Source organism: Mercenaria mercenaria, chromosome 10, assembly GCF_021730395.1.
Source record: "Mercenaria mercenaria strain notata chromosome 10, MADL_Memer_1, whole genome shotgun sequence".
Lineage (NCBI taxonomy): Eukaryota > Metazoa > Mollusca > Bivalvia > Venerida > Veneridae > Mercenaria > Mercenaria mercenaria.
Genome location: NC_069370.1, coordinates 47,078,532 through 47,101,308, shown reverse-complemented (window position 1 = coordinate 47,101,308; position 22,777 = coordinate 47,078,532). Strand labels below are relative to the sequence as shown.

Here is a 22,777-nt window from a genome sequence, read left to right as displayed (position 1 = left end):
ATATATAGCTGCAGAACTCCAGATTACACAATATTACCATCAAATTAATGGCTAAGAAAAAAATATAAGATCTAATTAATAAAATTCTGAAATTTGATATAAACACAATAGTGCACCTGCTTAAAATGTCTTCAAAAATCATATATCACCTTGAATCAGATCCAAAGAGACCTGATAATTTATCGCTTACCTCTCAGGTAGCATTTATAACTGAAAATGAAATAGCACCACCGTTTTTTTTAAAAAAAAAAAATGCTATAGTACAACCTACGCAGACGCCTCAAACGTCCATCGGACTTGGATTAGAATCACCTCGTGATACTGATGAAGTAAGGGAGGTCACTCTCTAGATTATGATTCATTGAGGAAGAGAAAAGAAAGAAAATGTCTAATTTCTTATTGATATTTACCGTTTTCTTCCTATGTTCAAAAGGTAAGAAATAGTCTAGTTAAAAGCAGATACTTTCAAGTGTGATAGACGAAAATATCCCCAACAACCTATTTTTTACACCAGTGCACCTATTTTCGACACTTGTCAGGCTTGTAGCCTTCCTCAGGTCCCAGAAAAGCCACAAATTAGCTATATAAAACCAATAAAAATTGTTCAAAATATGTCGATATCAAATATAAAATAGTTATTTTCGCATTCAAATTGTTTATGAGACAAAAGACAATCACAAAGAATGGAGATCTATGCCGTTTTAGTTTCCGTACATGTTGCGAATTTCTGCGATAAGACTTTATAAATTTGTCTTATACTACGATGATTATCACAAGTGAAAAATTCAGTCATGATCTGTCGCAAAATACTGCTGCATTTATTGAAAATGTGACTACTAAGACCTTAATTTTGTGTTATTGCCATTTTTTAAAATCTCTATTTCATTTGATACTTTTACCATGCAATTTGCTCTTGAACCAGTATTAGCTACATCCTACTATCACATTGAATCAAAAATAGCTTTTAATCTTCTCATTAAAATGTTTCTTAAAGGGCTATAAGGTGTTAGGTTTTTGCACCTTTTTTATAACCAACTGTTAGGGAGCAAGGCCGTCGTGGACGGTCCGGCTATGGCCGGACCACTTTTTTGGCCGAGCATGATATCGGCCGTTCGGCTGTACCAGTTTTTTCTTCTTTTTTTTTTTTTTTCACATAAAATTTCAGCTTTTGCTTAGATTAAAAGTGCCGAAATATTGCCTTCCTAATTATCCACAACGAGCGGTATCTGTTATGATTGCCCGCGGGGTGTGAAGACTTCGGCACACATCTCGTGTCAAACATATCGACCCTGCTTGATTGGATTAATCATAATTAAACACTTATCTGATACATCTTTAATCCGGTATGATCTAAAGGGCGATTTTTTTTTAATCTATATTATTTCTTTTTTTTTTATGAAAAAAAATAGTCGTATATTTAAAAAAATTGGAAACAATTGTGTTTTTTCGCGGTATAATAAAACAAAACTAACCGAAAGTTAATATCTTCTTATCATTTTGAATAATCTTTAGTAATTGCTTTAAATCAAATAAAATGCCAACGTACATCTCAACTATAAAAAATGTAAACTTTGATACTATTTACTCTAAGTTCTGAAACCGTATGCTTAACTTGTTGCTTAAGTTATTGCTGCAAAATGGACATACCTAAAATTCCAAATCAACCTAAGACATTTAAATTTCCAAAACGCACATTTGGTCAGAAAAATCCAGTGAATAGAAGTTTTCAGCCTTCGTGGTTCACCAATAGGTCGTGGTTGTATTACGATGAAACTAATGACCTCGCTTATTGTCATGTGTGTATGGTTGCTCAAAGAGACGGCAAGTTTTGTCAAGTTTAAATCTTGATAAAGCCATCATTATAAATGGATTTTCAGACTTTATCGTTGCATTAAATTTGATGCCACCGTCTGATGAGAATCACAGAGGGGTCGAAATAGTTGTTTTGTTTTGTATTGGTTGACACTCAGAAGTGAAATACATCAGCATTCATTGGGCAAATGTCGGATAGTTTTCCCACTGGCACCAGAACAGAAAGAAAATGCTTCTGTACATGTTATACCGTACCCCTAGGTATTCTATAAGAACCATGGTCATGAACGGGAAAATATACTAACCCGTTTCAATTGCGCATTTCATACCTAAAACACGTAGTTCGGTAAATGTGTACTATGGATATCAAAAAAGTGGTAATTTATCTTCCATTGTGTACCAGTCACATTTCTTCAAACATCTTATCTTAGAAAAACAACGCGTAGTTTATAGTTATTTCAACGTTACACAAAAAACTTGCTTGAACTTCCCTGGTGAAGTTCCGTTCTAGATTACAAAACCATTATGATTGGCTGTAGTGAAAATGTATGTCAATCGTCATTTTACTACACATGTTCGCTAAAATGTGAAAATGCAGCATAAATGTGCAAAATGAATAAAATAAACAGAACAGATGCAGACCAATGTACGTTTTCAAATTAAAGATCATAATTATACAAGATGAATTTCATTCATCATTTCGAGTTTTAGTGTAAATTGTGATATTTTTAAATTCTGTTTTTGTTTGTTTACATTTTGCCAAACATGTGTACACTGCCGTGACCTCTAGACCGGATGTTCATTAGGGAAGGTCACGCAAGTTTTTTCTGTAACGTAGACGAAAGCATAAAATATGTTGATAATCTCAGCAATATGGAATATTGAGACAATGTGACTGGTGCACGATGGAAGATAAATTATTGCTTGTTCAATATACTAGGTACCCATTCACTGAACTGCGCGTTTAAGTTGAGAAATGTATAATTGAAACGGGTTAGTATATTTTCCCGTTCATAACCATGGTTCTTATAGAATACCTAGGGGTAAGGTATAACATGTACAGAGGCATTTTCGTTCTGTTCTGGTGCCAGTGAGTTTTCCTTGAAAAATATTATACAATTGACTAAAAATCTTTATGGAAAATGCTTTCAAGATGCAAGGAAAACGCACTTACGGGCATCCCAAATCTTAAAATTTCTCGGGGGAACATCCCCCAAACCTCCCTTACGAGAGGGGGAAATGCCCCTCTCTTGCTCTCCCCCTCTCCTGCCTTCGGCACTCGCGGAACGCCTTTGCGGTCCAATGGCCTGACCACTTTTTCGAAGCCAGCGACGGCCCTGGGGAGTACTAGGTGGACCGAGTACCCTAGCTTAGGAAACCTGATAGTCTTTCACTTCTTAACCCCCCACGCATGGCCAAAATATATCTGTAATTGAACGAGGCCATTATCGTAAAAGAAGAAGAAGAAACTGATGACGTCATTCGTAGGCTAGCACATGTTTATTTTTGAATTTCAGGATCAATTCTTTTTCAAATGGTGTTGCACGGCTCATTTTACGCTAAATGAATAAATGGATTAAAGATACATTAAATTCAAAGGTTCGTTGCTGCTCAGAGATAACATCTGTGAAGCTGAAATATTTTAGCTAAGTCATGTAAAGTCAGTGCTAGCCCTGGCCATTATAAATTAATAGCCACTTGTTTTTCAGGGAAAAAATTAATAGACAAACTTTGCGTGCGCGTTATTCCCGTGCACTTTCGCATTTCAATAAAAAACATAAAACAGGGAATTTATAACTATGTAATCTTTTTTTGTTCATGGACCACTTAAACACACTTTATTTTTCAATTATCATTATTCATGTTTATCATAGGCTTTGAATAATCAAACATTTATGCATCTTTAGTTCAGTCAGAAAACAGTATGTATTTAACAAACAAACAGGAATAATGTTTTGTTGATTTTGTTTTGTTTTTTGTTTTGTTTTTTTTTGATGAAAGAAATATAAAAAATCATAGATATTATGATACTAGTTAAAGATAGAGTGTTATCTCCAACCAAGATCAAACTGTGAACAACAAAACTGACACAAGGTGTCACGCTAATTGCCGATAATTACTGAGTCAAAGTCACCATTTAGAGGGGGTAATTATGCCTCTAGGCAAATACACTTCCTGCTACCAACTTCGCATGTTTTTGTCGATAACACTATGCATGTTCCAGCTGTTTATGGACAATTTTTTGCAATATTTTTTGTAGCATTTTTATTAATTAATCGCCATTTTCTATCGCCAAAAATTGCGTTTTAATCGACTTTTGAATAAAATAATCGCCATTTGGCGATAATGTCGATTGGCAGCGCGAGCACTGTAAAGTTACCGGTACTTGTTTTCTTGAAAGACCTAAAATTGGTACATTTTTACTTAATAAGTATGTTTATGAGAAAAACCTCTTTAAAAATTATGTTGTTTAAAGGGCAGATATGTTGGAAAATTACAATTTTTAGCTCGACTATTCGAAGAATAAGTAGAGCTATCCTACTCACCACGGCTTCGGCGTCGGCGTCACACCTTAGTTAAGTTTTTCGTACCAGTCCACATTTTGACAAAGTCTTTTGAGATAAAGCTTTGAAACTTTCAACACTTGTTTACCATCATCATGGCCAGTTATAGGCAAGAGCAGATAACTCCATCAAGGATTTTGACTGAATTATGGCCCCTTTTGATTTAGAAATCTTGGTTAAATTTTTCGTACCAGTTCATATTTTGACAAAGTCTTTTAAGATAAAGCTTTGAAACTTTCAACACTTGTTTACCATCACCATGGCCAGTTATAGGCAAGGGTACATAGCTCCATCAGGGATTTTGGCTGAATTATGGCCCCTTTCGACTTAGAAATCTTGGTTAAGTTTTTCGTACCAGTTCATATTTAGACAAAGTCTTTTGAGGTAAAGCTTTGAAACTTTCAACACTTGTTTACCATCACCATGTCCAGTTATAGGCTAGAGCACATAACTCCATCAAGGATTTTGGCTGAATTATGGCCCTTTTGACTTAGAAATCTGGGTTAATATTTCGTACCAGTTCATATTTTGACAAAGTCTTTTGAGATAAAGCTTTGTAACTTTCAACACCTGTTTACCATCACCATGTCCAGTTATAGGCAAGAGTACATAACTCCATCAAGGATTTTGGCTAAATTATGGCCCCTTTTGACTTAGAAATCTTGGTTAAGTTTTTCGTACCAGTTCATATTTTTGGTAAAGTGTTTGACATAATTTATGGCTTTGAAACTTTTATCACTTGTTTAGTATAATAGTCTCTATCTGTAGGAAAGAGAACATAACTCTGTCATCTATTTTGGCTGAATTATGGTCCTTTTTGGACTTTGAAATTGGTTCTGTTTTCATACAAGTCCATGTTTTGTCAAAACTATTTGACATATGGCTTTTAAACTTTGAACACTTGTTTATCATTATGATTTCCATCTGTAGGCAAGAGTACATAACTATTTTGACTGAATTGTGGCCCTTTTTGGACTTTGAAATTGGCTCATATATTGCCATTTAGTGCAAGACGTACTGAAATCAAAGTAATACAGGAACATTGTTTGTCTAATCTATTTATTTCTTTTGTCTGAATCTCCATGGAAATATTTTGACCTCATTCTTCAATCAATTCTTCGAATAGTCGAGCGCTGTCCAGACATCCCAACTCTCCCGATCCGATCGGGTTTCTCCCGATTCTGGTTGTAAAACCCGATCACCCCGATCAGTAGTCCAAATAATTGTACTCGAGAGTTGAATATCGTTATATTATTTTGACTTGTCGATATCCGCCTCCTCTAGGTAGATAACGTAAAATATCAAATTGTGAAATCGGTCTGACCGAGGTCTCATTATTTAGACTACCCGATCAGAAGTCTCAATCTCCTGATTAAAAAAAAACAACAACAAAACAAGATAAACAACAAAAAAACCCACAAAAATTATGAAATAATCCACTTCTTTGCGCCTATCTGATACTGTATCACTACTGACGAGTCTGTAAACAACAGCTTTCAGATATTTTCGCACCTTATTCTACCCGTGCTGATTGTTGTTTATTACATGATTTAACAAAGCCAGGTGATGATTAATGTGTCACAATTGAAATTAAAATCCAGACATTAGATATCTAATTAAATTCAATCAAATTTAGATTAGAAATTATACTGGCTTTACCTTTTTCTGTAACTTTCTGAAATCGAAAGTAGATGGTCGCCGAGTCAACCTGCTAGGTTTTAAACCATTATAAAACTTGATTGGTCACCAGGGCATGCCGAAATTGCTGGGAATGAAATTGCAGACCGTTTAGCTAAGGAAGCTGCACTACAAGCTGAGGAAATAAAAGGGGAGACACAAGAGCCAATTACTCAAAGAGATATAAAGAAGGCAGCAAAAGAAACAGTTACAATGTTGTGGCAAAGACGATGGGACACTTCTGGAATGGGAAAGGCATTGTATGAGATGAAGCCAAGAGTTAAATTGAAACAACTGGACTACAGTAATAGTTCTAACCAAAGAATTCTCATACAATTGCAGAATGGACATTGCAATCTAAAAGAACACAGATACAAGGTTGGACTGGACAGTAACCCCTACTGTGAATGTGGCGACCCAGAATCAGTAGATCATTACTTGCTGGAATGCCCAATTACAGAGAACCACAGAGAAACAATGAGAACAAATCTGATTCTAAGAACTGGTATTCGAGACTTTAATCTGAAGATGTTACTAACTTCAGGAGAAAATGACAAGTGGAAAGACATAAGACCAGTTATATTAGACGAGCTGAGCCAGTATATTGATAAATCAAAAAGATTTGTTAAGTCAGTTCTGACCGATGACACAACCGGACTCCACATTAATGCTTAAATATAAAAGTTACAAGATTAATACAAAATACTACCTGAGAGACTTTTACATTGTGACTTTTTACCGAGGTTGGAGACGACAACGATGTGTTATTGCGGCCGGAAGGCTTCGAATCAAGATCAAGATCAAAAACATTTCTCTTAAATCATTTTGATAAGAGGAAATGTCATGCTAAATTTTAATATCACTTACTATCAAATGCTGTTAAACTGTCTTTGCATCATAACAATTTGTCAAACACATCCTTTTAACTGGAGATTTAGGCAAATCTACGAAAGTGTAACTATACCCGGACATTCAATTTTGGATAACAGAATTTTGATCAATAAAAGTATTTGAGCCAGGGGTTTTAAATACTGGTTGACAGGGATGAGAATCAAACAGTAAATTTTCTATTGCTTGAACTTTTATTCTTTTAGCTATATACATTTTGTTTTTACAGTTCTAACAGCTGTACTGTTTGTCATGTAAAATTCACCTGGGGAGTCTTCTTTCCAACAAAATTTAAGAAATAAAAGTGCAGGTTTAATTCTCAGTGGTGTTTTGAATTTAGACATAGTGCTTAAAGTGCCATAACTATTTAATTTTGCACAGAAGGCTTCATGTATTATTGTTCCAAAACATTAAAAATGCATGAATAATAAGATATAGACAAGTGAATTTTTTTAAGACTAGTGATTTTATAAGGGCAAATAAGTTTATATTATCATTAGATTTGTTAAAAGCTTCGTTATCATGAACATAATTACCGCGGTATAAAATCTCCCACTTGAACACCTCAATCTCCCACTTCAGAAAGCAAAAACTCCCACTTGGCATTCAGAAAAAGTTGGGATGTCTGGCTGTCATCAGACAGCTCTTGTTTGCATATAAACTTATAACAACTAGCCTAAACAATCTCAGCAAATTCTGAACCAATCACTCACTTTTTTTTCAGTAGGCTGCCATCTTGACTTCCGGGTTATGTTACAAAATTTGTGACTTAGCAAGGCTGTTGGAAGTGGCCTATGAACCTTCTATCACTACAGCACCCTACCCTTCTGTAAATTTGCCACCATTTTCCACTGAAAAATCATTGGAAAACAGTGGAGTATTGGAACAAGCCTTTTGAGTGGAAACTGACATTGAAAAAATAGAGGATGGAAAGGCCAGTCAAAATTGTCCACCATTTTCCATCAAATGACAGTATCAGTGGAGTATTGGAACATTTTTCACTATTTGCCATTAAAGTTTTTCACTGTTTGCCACTGTCACATATTGATGTAAAAACTGCCATTGTTTTCCATTGAATGCCACTATCAGTGGAGTATTGGAACGTATTTCACCATTTGCCACTAAAATTTTCCACTATTTGCCACCATAACTGTTCTGGCAATCAGTGTAAAATATGCCACTGTTTTTCTCTAAATGCCACTGTTTGCCATGGATATTTCTCCACCAACCAGCATGGAGAATGCCACTGTTTTCCACCATTTGCCATCAAGTCCATGAGGTGTATACCATCACTGCATATGCTGGAAACATGATATGAAATAAATAATGAAAGAAAGGAATATAATCATTAGAGCAGCTTATGTAGTTTTTTCCTTTTTAAACTGTCAATTAAATCACACCATTTTCATGATATTATTAAAGCACAATTCAACTTTGCTCATTTGATTTAAAAATTCTTGAAGTGAATATGCTTAGATAAAAGAAAATTTTGTATTAAAGGTAGAAGTTTACTAAGAACTGTTAAGTAAAAAGATGTTACAAGAACATTACTTAAAATAAACACTATTCAGTGAGTTTTGTGCTAAATTAAAGTACCTGCAGACATACTTACAACAAAAGTTCACACATCAATAGGGTTTCTCTGTGAGCACCATTCATTCTGCAGTGTGTAAATCACTGAAGCCTGAAAATGTCTCAGGCCTCATAATTTTATCCATGTGTGTTTTGGCATATGTCAGGTACTGCATATACTAACCTGATACTTTATCTGAAAAGTAATCATGATAAAAGAATTTAAACCTTTTTATGTTTATTATTGATTTAGTTTGTGTATAAACTGACAAGAGATGAATCATTGAAGAATAAATGGTCATTTGAAAAGATTGAGTCAGCATTTAATTTACTCAAGTTTATTCTGAAGCTTCCTGAATGTTATAAACATGTTTAAATAGAAAATAAGTAAATAGATGTACTTACCTAGTGTCCATTTAAAAGTTATTTTAGCAACATAAACTGTTTAAATTCCAGCTGCATGTGTAAAGGAATATCTCCAACAAAGAAGTTCCTGTTTACTTTTAAACTTCTGATATTCTTGAGCAGCTTTCTATTTTGCTATCTATTGTTGAAGGAATCTCCACTAGAATGTTTTAACAAATACTTATATCTACTAAAGAGAGAATATGTCTCATTTGTCTATTTTTAAATATTTAAAAGGCCTTTGAAATAAAACAGGACTGTTGGGATTACTTTGTGTGTTTTGGCTCTACTACATATCTTTATTTTCATTGGTTGAGAGTTCTATTTATAACACAGCAGAATTCCAGAGTTAACCCTTTATCTCTGCAGTGTGTTTACACTGTATTTTTATACAATGTACAGGTATCAAGGCCATGCTGTGAGAGAACAGCCCCTATACTATAGTGCTAGTCAACAAATAGATTCTCAGTAACCAGAGTAAGATACAATGATGAAACAATATTAACTATCTATAAGTTTGATGTTTATTTCAATTGAGGTTTGTTACACAGTAGAAACAGCAAATTTAAACAATAAACTACATGCTTAAGAGTGACTCAAACAATAGTTCACCTTCATTATAATTATAAGCAAAAATTATGATTATGATTAAAATAATTATGTTTTGCAAGAGGAACTCGATGTGACAAGTCTTTACTTAAATCTAATGTTTCAGCTTTATCACTACACAAATGATTTCAGCACAGAAATTTCCAGTCTCAGAATGAGAGAAAAATTCTAAGTGTTTTCCACTGATTTACACTCATAAAAATGGCAAAGTTCAACTTTCCACTGATTTCCACTACAGTTCTGTGGCATTTGGTGGAACTTGTGTTGTCATTTGGTGGCAAACAGTGGCAGTGTAAGGAAAAGGCAACAATTTTCCATCAGATGCCAGTATTGTCCATCATATTTTCCATCAGATATGCCACTGAATGCCATACAATGCCATGAAAAATAATGGAAAATGATGGACATTGGTGGCATATTTACAGAAGGGTTGTTACAGAATAAAGTTGTTAATGATACATAAAATATATGTATGAAGTCAACTACTACTTGGGATGATATAATACAAGTAGCTCTCAGGGATTTTTACATTACTTGGTCAAACCATTCAAGGCTTTTCATCATTTTGGGAATGCCACCAACACCAGTGGAATAGGGGAAATGCTCTCGGAAATTGTCTTAATTGGGAAAAATTGCAAATTACCAAAATCTATGTAAAAAAAAATTTTATGTAAAGTATTAATTTAATGGATTGCATTACAGTAATTGTTCAACAGTATAACTGTTGCTTTAATAGCCAAAATAGCACCCGCCCGCTTAGCTCAATAGGGAGAGTGCAGATCTACAAATTTTTGGGTCGTGAGTTTGATCCCCGGGCGTGGTGTATGTTCTTCGTGACGATTTGATAAAAGACATTGTGTCTGAAATCATTCATCCTCCACCTCTGATTCATGTGGGGAAGTTGGCAGTTACTTGCAGAGAACAGGTTTGTACTGGTACAGAATCCAGGAACACTGGTTAGGTTAACTGCCCGCCGTTACATAGCTGAAATACTGTTGAAAAATGGTGTTAAACCCAAAACAAACAAACAATAACCAAAATATAAATTCAAGTTAGCAAAACTATTTTAAAACAGCAAAACCCTGAAAGGTCACAATCATTAGGGAATTTTAAATTCAGAATTAGGAAAAAAAGATACTTTTTTGCTTTGGGATTACCTCCTTTTACCAGAGGTAGATTTATAGGGGGGAAAACCTGCATTCAAGCCTTTCTGTTTTTATTAAAAAAACATCACTAAGAATGTCTACTTATTTTAATGAATATATGAAATAGTGGAAGGCCTTTATATGTTAAGCTTGTTTAGATATGTTGATCAAGGAATATTTAAAAAGGCCTTTTTTGAAAATTTTACCATGGTTTCATTTCTTCTAACTCATCTTCTGAGATGTTGTTAAATATTTTGTCCATAAAAAAAAAACAATTTGCATTCGTAATTTCTTCAGCTAGCATGTTGTCATGTGCAAAGGTTGAGCAGTGTATAATCCTACCAATAAAAGTAATGTTAGGTCAACAGTTCTACATCCAAACCTGTCTTTGGCTTATTGCTTGTTTAACTGACATTGCTTGAGATCAAAGATCATATGGCACATGACAGTGTTTTGAATGCAGTGCAAAATAGGTACTTGGTGTGTTTACTAGGCTGCATTTATGATATGTTGCTTCTGCATTTACGTTTGGCGGGTATAGTTAGGGATGTCGAATATACAACTCAAAACTTCAACATTTTCTTTTCTATTAATTTTCTGTATCTTACAAGATTGAATCCTCACGTAAGCTATTTATAAAGGGTTTCACTACATGAAACTTATTGCATGGCCATGAAAAAGACATTCCTTAATTAGCATAAGCTAGTTTATATATACTCATGTGTCATTTCAGTATATTGTGAGAGAACAAAAGAGAAGATCTATGTAGATATAACTTCAAGTGGGAGGTCACCATGCTTCAGAAGGTTGAATGGAACACATCAGATTGGATGCACATGTAAGAATCACTTTGCTAGTTTAAAACAAATGCTTCAGTTTTTTTTGTTTTTTTTTTTTGTTTTTTTAGCTCACCTGTCACATAGTGACAAGGTGAGCTTTTGTGATCACCCTTCGTCCGTCGTCAGTCTGTGCGTCCGTCCATCAACAATTTCTTGTCTGCACGATAGTGGTTTCATTTATGATTTTATTTTAACCAAACTTACACACAACTTGTATCACCATAAGATCACAATTCCTTTCTTGAACTGGCCAGATCCCATTATGGGTTCCAGAGATATGGCCCCTGAAAGGGCCAAAATTAGCTATTTTGACCTTGTCTGCACAATAGCAGCTTTATTTATGATCTGAATTTTACCAAACTGGCACACAACTTTTATCACCATAAGATCTTGATTCCTTTCTTGAACTGGCCAGATTTCATTATGGGTTCCAGAGTTATGGCCCCTGGAAGGGCCAGATTTAGCTATTTTGACCTTGTCTGCACAATAGCGGCTTCATTTATGATTTTATTTTAACCAAACTTGCATGCAACTTGTATCACCATAAGATCTTGGTTCCTTTCTTGAACTGGCGAGATTCCATTATGGATTCCAGAGTGATGGCCCCTGAAAGGGCCAAAATTAGCTTTTTTGACCTTGTCTGCACAATAGCAGCTTCATTTATGATTTGAATTTAACCAAACTTGCACACAACTTGTATCACCACAAGATCTTGCTTCCTTTATTCAACTGGCCAGATTCTGTCTTGGGTTCCAGAGTTATGGCCCCTTAAAGGTCCAAAATTGGCTATTTTGGCTTTTGCAGCCATGTAGAGACTTCATTTATGGTTTTATTTGACTCAAACTTCCAAAATATCTTCAACAACAATAAATCTAGGATTCCATGACAAATCAGATCCAATCATATGTTCCAGAGTTATTTTATATCTGATTACCTCCCCTGATTGTAATCAAAATGGATTTATATCAGTAAGTACTTACAAGACTTACTTGAAATTTCATTATTGTTATTAGTTGGACTGACACAATCAGGGTAGATAACTATGGACTGATTTTATGTCAGATTACCTCCCTTTATTTCAAATTAAAATTGTTATATCTCCATAACTAATGAAGATACTGATCTGAAATTTCATTTATGTCAACAGATTTATTTGGCAGATCCTTCTTTTGTCCACTTACAATATTTATTTTTTTAATTACTTCCCTTTTATGTTACTATAAATAGCTTATTTTAGTAACTTTTTTATTATTGGCCGTAGGGAAAACACGAGACCAGTTTTCTGTGGTACAACATAGATGGTACCTCCAATTTTTAGGTGTATTTTAGCATATCTATACATTGTAAGATTTTTTTTTCTTTTTGGTTAAATTCCTTCCCTTTGTTGTTCCTGTCCTTTGTACTTGGATATTTTTTCTGAGGACCTTCTTGTCCTCAAGTGCAATGATAACAGGTGAGCGATATAGGGCCATCATGGCCCTCTTGTTTTTGATTTCGTGGTTTTAGTAAGCTTTGAAAATGTCTTAATTTTCACAAGAATGAAACAATACATCATATTTAAGGTTTTTCAGAACATACAGTGGAAGTTTTTGAGTATTGAAAACCTTTAATAATCTTAAATTTAGCAAAAAAATGTATTTCATACAAAAATCCCTGTATAAGATTTTAGCCCAGAAAACTTTGTGAAAACAAAAGTTCCCCAGATTGTTTTGCAGTAATCATGGTAATATGTTACTACTATATAGATACTAAACATAGATATCTTCAGTGGTTTAAGTCCATCTACTGGGTACACAATATTAAATTCTGAATAATTTACCTGACTTTGTATTCTGTCACATCTGATGTCAGCATTATAGATCTAGACACAATGTTGAACCTTTATTGCAAGAGAATGCATCAGTTACAAAAAGCTTAATAAATAAGTATCTATAACAATATGATATCGAATAAATTTCTACAAATGTAATTCAGTTTTTCTCAAATCAGAATTTGGTGAGCACTTAGTCATTTTTCTTCAGCTGATCCAAAGGGGAATGTTGGTGTTGTACATTATGTGAATACATCATCTGATATTGATTGGCTCCTGGAAAAAGGCCCACACAAACCATATGCTGTGTTGCTCAGTGCTCGTTATTTCAACATGTAAGTTTGCCATGATTCTCAGTTAACCCTTACCCTGCTAAATTTATATAATGAACTTGTCCGTCTTTCAATTTGGACAGTGCCATTAACTGTCTAAAGGGGTGCATACCACAAAGATACTGACTGAATGGCAAACAGTACAGATCTTGATCAGACTGCATGGATATTCAGGCTGATCATGATCTACACTGGTCGCAAAGGCAAGTCGCGTCCAGCATGGTAAGAGTTAGCTATTTTATACACTTATTTTAAAGACAAACTCTTTAAATCAAAGAATGGTACATTGTGTAGGTGTTCTGAAACACCAGACACTTCAGCATTAAGGGGATAGTGCTAGGACTGGTCAGTCCGGTGTCAGTCTAATGTGACTGGGTGGGGTATCATGCCATGTGTCTACGGCGTGATATTTCATTGAGGCAGCACTATAAAGTTGGGCATTGTGCTCACTGCTACAAGTAGACACCGTTGTTTATATGACTGAAAAATTGTTGGAAAAGACGTTAAACCCGGACATACACACATACACTTAACAAATGCAGGTTTTCTTACATTCAAGTTTCATTATTCTAAAGCATACTTTTGGTTCATTTATGAGTGGAAATAGCAGTTCATAGACTTAAATGAAGTATTGTCATCAATTGATCTTGTAAGTCAGATAAGAATCATAACTTTGTTTTGGATATTGCCTAAACATATTGTTCTTATCAAAAAAGTGTTGACACCCAGAGGCAGTGCATTTGTCTTTATTATTAAAGTATTGTATAAAATGACAGGGGGACAGTAAAAAGACTGCAGGCGTCTGGAAAAGTGAATGGCATTATGGTTATACAGGTAGCAGGTAAAGAAGACAAGTACCCCCCAGCCGAGGCATTTTCTCCAGACAAGTCCTGTCCCAATCAAGGATATGGTAAGTACACATTTTCTCTTTGCAGTTGGATCTTCCAGTCAGGTTTATAATATGGTTAAGTCTTGCCTAAATCAACAAGACTTAAATCATATTACTTAGTGTTTAAAGGATATGTTGAAAGGCATTCAGTCTTAACCTGTTTGATTGAGTTCCAGCCTTACTAGTGGTCAGATACATTCATCTGAGAAGTCAGTTTATTGCCAAGAGCTGATAGTTCGGCCAGGTGCCCAGTTTCTGGACCAGAAATTATGCTCTTAGGGGCATCATGGGATCATCCTACATGGCATGTTTTCAGATATTATAATGATTGTTCTCCTGTTTGTAGGTTTGTATAGTGGTAACGAAGATTATGAAGGCTGTTCCAAGGCAGTGTGGAACCCAGTTGGACAGGGCTTAATGTTCCAGGACCTTAGTATACCAATATTTATTCTGACACAAGAAAAAGATGTGGACTTCATCATAGAGAAGGTGGGTAACATGTTGTACTGATACCTTTATGCGAGCATCATTGGTACTTAGAAACCAATTTTATTCACAAGTTCATAACTGTTACATAAACATGGAAGCATTTAAAAATTTAAAAATATTTTTGTATGTTATGTCTAACTTGAGAACAAGTTTAATTGTTATGAAGTGTCTGTATGACCTCTTGTAAAATATATATGTTAATGGATAGGTTCATGTTTGTAATGATACATTAGCTTCATTATTCTAAGAATAAAGAGGGCTATTAAATTTGCCCTTAAATTTTTGTCATCATTGCCTTCAGGCTAAAGTTTTATGGCAAGTTTCTGTATACTGTTGTACATATGTAGTATGGTGGCCTCCATGACAGAGTGGTTAAGGTCACTGACTTCAAATCACTTGCCCCTCACCAATGTGGGTTTTAGCCTCACTCTGAGCATTGGTGGTGGTTCTACCCAGGTGTTTGTTTGTGATGAAATAATGCACAGAGTGGCACCTGGGGTCTTCCTCCCCCGTCAAAGCTGGAAAGTCGCCATATGACCTACATCTGTGTTGGTGCGACATTAAACCCAACAAAACATACATAATATAATATTGTTCCTAATGCTTTCATTGTCAGGCTTTAAGAAGAATTTCTGAAAACTACATCATTGCAATATTTTAGAACTGAAATTTGCATAGTTAAACTTAGTACAGAGGTGGCAATTCCATGCTTGAGTGTGTACACATGTATATTAAATCTGTTTGCATAATGATAAGTGTATGCAAAAGACTGTCTGGAAAAGTTGAGTTTTCTTGCTGCACTTAAGTATAAAACAAGAGCACCGCCTTGCGGGTGCTGACGCTCATCTGATTATTTTTGTATAATAGAAATATTGTCCTACCCATGATTTTCTAAGTCTAAAAAGGGCCATCATTCTTGCAAAAAGCAGGATAGAGTTATGTTTCTTGATGTACAGTGTCCACTTATGATGGTGAAAAACTGTTGCAAGTTTTAAAGCAATAGCTTTGATAGTTTATGAGAAAAGTTGACTTAAACATAATATTCAACCAAGAAAATGATTTTTCTAAGTCCAAAAGGGGCAATAATTATTGCAAAAAGCAGGATGGAGTTATGTTGCTTGCTGTACAGGGTCAGCTTATGATGGTGAACAACAGTTGCAAGTTTTAAAGCAATAGCTTTGATGGTTTAAGAGAAAAAGTTGACCTAAACATAAAACTTAACCAAGAAATCTGATATTTTTTAAGTCCAAAAGGGGCCATCATTCTTGCAAAAAGCAGGATGGAGTTATGTTTCTTGCTGTACAGGGTCAGCTTATGATGGTGAACAAGTGTTGCAAGTTTTAAAGCAATAGCTTTGATAGTTTAGGATAAAAGTTGACCTAAACATAAAATTTAACCAAGAAACTGATTTTCTAAGTCCAAAAGGGGCAATAATTCTTGCAAAAAGCAAGATGGAGTTATGTTTCTTGATGTACAGGGTCTGCTTATGATGGTGAACAAGTATTCCAAGTTTCAAAGCAATAGCTTTGATAGTGTAGGAGAAAAGTTGACCTAAACATAAAACTTAACCAAGAAATCTGATATTTTCTAAGTACAAAAGGGGCCATAAATCTTGCAAAATGCAAGATGGAGTTATGTTTCTTGCTATACAGGGTCAGCTTATGATGGTGAACAAGTATTCCAAGTTTCAAAGCAATAGCTTTGATAGTTTAGGAGAAAAGCTGACCTAAACATAAAACTTAACCAAGCAACGCCGACGCAGACGCCGACGCCGACGCCGACAACCGCTCAAGTGATGACAATAACTCATCATTTTTTTTCAAAAAATCAGATGAGCTAATAAAAAAAACAACTCTTGTCCTGTGTTGTAGCTTTATGACTATATTTGAAGTCACGAAAGCATATGACAGGTCATCCAGTCAACAATTTGATCATTCGTACTCTAATTGTCTTACCATATCCAAGGTAAAAATGAGTAACATCAGAAAAGAAAAGTCGAAGGTGCCATTTTATAGCATTTATTAGGTGTTGTCCTTACCTGGCATATATATTGGTAATTCAGGTTAGCAAAAGCATGAAAATTACATACCAGCATCATCAAAGTCAAAAGTCGTTAAATCTGTTTTAACTAAGCATGCCAGTAAAATGTGAGAAATGTCCTTTTTATAATGATTTGATAGATTTTTAATTTTTCATCCTCAGTTGTACCTGTGTATCCCTTTAAATAGAAGAGCTGTGCCACGAGAAAACCAACATAGTGGGTTTGCGACCAGCATGGATCCAGACCAACCTGCGCATCCGCACAGTCTGGTCAGGATCCATGCTGTTCGCTAACGGTTTCTCTAATTGTAGTAGGCTTTAAAAGCGAGCAGCATGGATCCAGACCAGACTGCGCAGATGCGCAGGCTGGTCTATATCCATGCTGGTCGCAAAGCCACTATGTTGGTTTTCTCATGGCACGGCTCAGAACATGAAATCCTACACAGATCTTTCAACCATTTTTTTGTCTTCTTAATTTTTATTAGCTCACCTGTCACAAAGTGACAAGGTGAGCTTTTGTGATCGTGCAGCGTCCGTCGTCCGTGCGTCCGTCCGTCAGTCCGTCCGTCTGTAAACTTTTGCTTGTGACCACTCTAGAGGTCACATTTTTCATGGGGTCTTTATGAAAATTGGTCAGAATGTTCACCTTGATGATATCTAGGTCAAGTTCGAAACTGGATCACGTGCAGTCAAAAACTAGGTCAGTAGGTCTAAAAATAGAAAAACCTTGTGACCTCTTTAGAGGCCATATTTTTCACAAGATCTTCATGAAAATTGGTCAGATTGTTCAACTTGATGATATCTAGGTCAAGTTCGAAACTGGGTTACGTGCCATCAAAAACTAGGTCAGTAGATCAAATAATAGAAAAACCTTGTGACCTCTCTAGAGGCCATATTTTTCATGATATCTGTATGAAAGTTGGTCTGGATGTTCACCTTGATGATTTCTAGGTCAAGTTCGAAACTGGGTCACGTACGGTCAAAAACTAGGTCAGTAGGTCTAAAAATAGAAAAACCTTGTGACCTCTCTAGAGGCCATACTTATGAATGGATCTTCATGAAAATTGGTCAGAATGTTCACCTTGATGATATCTAGGTCAAGTTCGAAACTGGATCACGTGCGGTCAATAACTAGGTCAGTAGGTCAAATAATAAAAAAACCTTGTGACCTCTCTAGAGGCTGCATTTTTCATGGGATCTGTATGAAAGTTGGTCTGAATGTTCATCTTGATGATATCTAGATCAGGTTCGAAACTGGGTCAACTGTGGTCAAAATCTAGGTCAGTAGGTCTAAAAATAGAAAAACCTTGTGACCTCTCTAGAGGCCATACTTTCAAATGGATCTTCATGAAAATTGTTCAGAATGTTCACCTTGATGATATCTAAGTCAAGTTCGAAACTGGGTCACGTGCGGTCAGTAACTAGGTCAGTAGATCAAATAATAAAAAAACGTTGTGACCTCTCTAGAGGCCATTTTTTTCATGGGATCTGTATGAAAGTTGGTCTGAATGTTTATCTTGATGATATCTAGGTCAAATTTGAAACTGGGTCAACTGCGTTCAAAAACTAGGTCAGTAGGTCTAAAAATAGAAAATCCTTGTGACCTCTCTAGAGGCCATACTTTCAAATGGATCTTCATGAAAATTGGTCTGAATGTTCACCTTGATGATATCTAGGTCAAGTTCGAAATTGGGTCACGTGCTGTCAATAACTAGGTCAGTAGGTCAAATAATAAAAAAACCTTGTGACCTCTCTAGAGGCCATATTTTTTAATGGATCTTCATGAAAATTGGTCAGAATTTTTATCTTGATGATATCTGGGTCAGGTTCAAAACTGGGTCACATGAGCTCAAAAACTAGGTCACTATGTCAAATAATAGAAAAAACAACGTCATACTCAGTTCAAAACTGGGTCATGTGGGAACAGGTGAGCGATTCAGGACCATCATGGTCCTCTTGTTTATTCTGTATAAATACATTTCAGTGTTACAAGAAGTTCAATGAGCGCGACTCTGCTGGTAAAGCTAGAGACTACCCACTGTGTGCAGTACAGCTCAAAGATCGAATGGACGGGGCAAAAGACTCTGAGACATGCACACGTAGAACTAACCACCAGTTGAACTTGAATCCAGACAGATATTGTGATGCTTTGGGAGATCAAAATGTTTATGCAACAGTGAAAGACATTACTAACGAGGAGACAAGAGAAAACAAATCTGTCATTGTTGTTGCTGCAAGGGTAAGCATCTATTTCTATTAAGGGCTGTCTCTCTTAACTTTTACTCTGCTAAATTTTTAAAATTGACTGGTCGATAATTCATTTTGGGCAGTACCATTTATTACTCAAAGGGTTTTTCACTGATAATTTACTGACTGAATAGTGAACAGTGCAGACCATGATCAGCCTGCACAGATCTGGGTCTGCACTGGTCGCAAAGGCAGAATCACTTGCCACCTGCGGGCTTAAGGTTCAATGTGATATTAAATTTGTATTTGATAGATAAAAATGGAATTGATTTTAATTCATATAATTGAAATATCCCATTATCTATCAAATACAAATTTAAAACTAGAAATCATATTGGTATCAAAAGATCAAATAGTTTTATATCAAAGGAAGGTAACTTCAGAATGTCTTAGTAATGATAAAACATGAATTTCTTACAGGGGTCTGACTCTATGTAATGGAGTTTTTGGTTTCTTATATAAATGTTTATCAAATGTTTGACATCGCGGGAGTGAAATAAAGCCATTACATAAATTTGATAATACACTAGTGTAATAAAGTTTTGACGTTGACGTTGTTTATATATCAGGAGACATTGGGCGAATTTACTTGGTCTATAATAGGTAAAGAAAGAAAGTCTGCTATATTTGATACACATTAAAATTTTGACAATCAGAGTTGAAGATTTTCTATACATTTCACAACATCTAAGTATGTTTTTGTAAGATGAGCATTGGCCGAAACTCCCAGATGACACTGGTTTTGCTTTCTATTTCCAATGACTGGTACGAAGATGTGTTTCCCTTACTAAATAGCATTCTTTGATGCCAAAAAATCTGAAAACATGTTACTTTAACCTTTAGCCTGTGGGCGGCAAGTGATTCTGCCTTTGCAACCAGTGCAGACCAAGATCAGCCTGCATTTCCATGCAGATCATGGTCTGCACTGTTCGCTGTTCAGTTAGTAAATTTTCAGCGAACACCCCATTGAATAATAAATGGTATTGCCCAAAGTGAATGATGGACCAGTCCTTTTTAGAAATTTAGCAAAATTGAAATCAGAGAAGAAGATTTTCTATACATTTCACAACATCTAAATATGTTTTTGTAAGATGAGCATTGGCAGAACTCCCAGAACTTCTTTCTATTTCCAATGACTATTGTGAAAAAGTGTTACCCTAACTGAATAACTTTCTTTGACAAAATCTGAAAACATGTCACTTTAAACGAGAGCAACAATTTCACTATCTAGATGTATATTTTACAGATGGACTCTTTCTCGATGTTTGAAGATCACTATCCCAGTGCAGATAACCATGTGTCAGGTATTGTAGCTTTGCTGGCAGTAGCAGAGGCCATTGGAAAGGTGAAGGACAAAATACGGGACTCAAACTTAACCAAAGATGTCATGTTTACATTCTTTCAAGGGGTAAGGTTTTTACAGATACTGACTTTTTAAGCTCGACTAATTGAAGAATGGGTAGTGCCATTGGACTCTCCCATTTGTCGGCTTTGGTGTCGGCGTTCCTATTTGGTTAAGTTTTCGTATGTAAGCCAGTATCTCAGTAACCACTTGTGGGAATTGATTGAAACTTCACACACTAATTCATTGCATGCCATAACATCCAAATTGAATCAAAATTCAACCAGAGCATGTCTTAAGCTACATTGATATTCTTTAATTGGATTGATGTAGTTGTCTGGTAACAGCCTCACAGATTCTTTACTTTTCACTGATTATGCAGTGGGTTTACAAAATGAAAGATTTCTAATTGTAAGGTGTTCAAAAATGATATTCTAGGTAAATTAAATATGTTTAAGTGAGTTTCACTACTTTAAAATCAGATATTTTCGCACAAACAAAAGGGTGCTCTATTTATAATTGCAATTGGTTTGTGCGGTATTAAAGATGTTTGGGATATAGAGCCACTTTGTGAGATGGTAGTGAAACTGCCTGAAGAATAGTTTTCTTGTTTAACAAAAATAATGATACTTTTAAAAGTATTTATATTTTCTGGGATGGACTATTCACAAAAATAAATCCCACCAAAATTACTGAATTATCCATTTAGTACACTTTTTCCTCATTTTTGTATTTGTTTATTTAAGCTAGAAATGCAGTCATGCATTATAGGAAGCATTCACCTAATTGACTTGTGATAACTGTAGTAAATCTATGATATATTAACATGATTTTCAGGAAGCATTTGACTATATAGGATCAGGACGAATGGTTTATGATATGGAAAACAACCTCTTTCCATCGTCTGTAACTGGAAAGTACATACAAAAGGTAATGATATACGTTCATACAATACCTTCCAAATGTTCTCCATTTTTCTTGAAGGTAAATACAGGGGCATTTCTTGAGTAGGAAACACATTGTACCTGTTAATTTAGGTTTATGTAGTTAAATATTTTGAAAGGAAACATGAGCATACAATATTTACATGCCAAAAGTGTGAAAAAAAAATGACCCTATAGAAGGGAAAACATCGCCATGATCTTTAAAAGAATATCTTTTCTTGAAAAACAAAAGATAAATCATAGCGTCTTTGGAGATAATAGAAACCTTGGCATCTTTGGCTGAGTGGTTACAGTTTTGGGCTCAGAATCACTTGCCACTCACTGCTGTTGGTCCAAACCTTGAATGTGGGGTAGAATTCTTTTCTGTAAGGAAGCCATCAAGCTCAGACATGCAGAAGTTTTGTTGATCTGTTTGGGGGCTCACCCAAGCCTTAAGTAATGCCTTAAAGGTCACCTGGGATCTTCTCCTATCGCTTCAGGCTGGAAAGTCTCCATTTGACCTGAAATTATGTTGGTATGAATTGAATTACAGCAAAACGTAAAGAATTGAGACTTTTTTGTGAGAGATAGTAATATGATAGGTGCTTTAAGAATGAGTCTGTATGGGTTGGCTTTCATGTTTTGTTAACCTATATTTCAGATAAATTTTAGACATATTTCACATTTTGTGGAAGTAAACCAACTGGCGTATAGAGATGAAGGAAAGGTCTGGATTCATACAGATCCAATCTCAAGACCTAAACTGCCAGAGGTATGCTGTATATAATTTTATATAAGATAGTAGTGTTAGTAGTTGATGTTTTATCTTACATTTCGAAGGTCATGTTAGACTTATTTTATTCTGAACATGCAGTATTATACCTAGCAAGTACTGATTTGTACTGTCAGTTTATGGGAGCCAGCAGTTGCCCTTCCTTTAACACACATATATAGGATGTGAACTTTTTTGCTATGGATTAGTCAACCAATTGATACTGATCTACTCTCTAGAAAGTATGTACCTGAGCTAGCTGTAAGTGACCTTTCTGCAGATAAGTACAGGATCAACTGTGTAGAAATATTGAAACCCATAAATATTACATCATGACATCATATTTCACAGTGGCACACTGGAAAAGAAAACCACACAAAACAGGCAAAAGTTGGATGTCATCAGGATGTGGATTATTTTCA

The 22,777-nt window shown here is 35.3% G+C and overlaps 1 protein-coding gene across 2 annotated transcripts in view; it reads left to right on the top strand.

The window, feature by feature from the left end:
• The first annotated feature begins 294 nt into the window (after positions 1–294).
• The window catches only part of LOC123561700 (nicastrin-like), a 57,406-nt gene continuing 34,923 nt past the window's right edge, over positions 295–22,777 (top strand). For both annotated transcript variants that reach the window (XM_045354244.2, XM_045354245.2), the window contains exons 1-9: positions 295–433; positions 11,406–11,510; positions 13,533–13,656; positions 14,430–14,563; positions 14,889–15,031; positions 19,056–19,310; positions 20,565–20,726; positions 21,498–21,590; positions 22,245–22,355. In XM_045354244.2, coding sequence (XP_045210179.2) covers positions 385–433; positions 11,406–11,510; positions 13,533–13,656; positions 14,430–14,563; positions 14,889–15,031; positions 19,056–19,310; positions 20,565–20,726; positions 21,498–21,590; positions 22,245–22,355 — 1,176 coding nt within the window. In that variant the 5' untranslated portion in view covers positions 295–384. The remainder of the gene's footprint in view (positions 434–11,405; positions 11,511–13,532; positions 13,657–14,429; positions 14,564–14,888; positions 15,032–19,055; positions 19,311–20,564; positions 20,727–21,497; positions 21,591–22,244; positions 22,356–22,777) is intronic.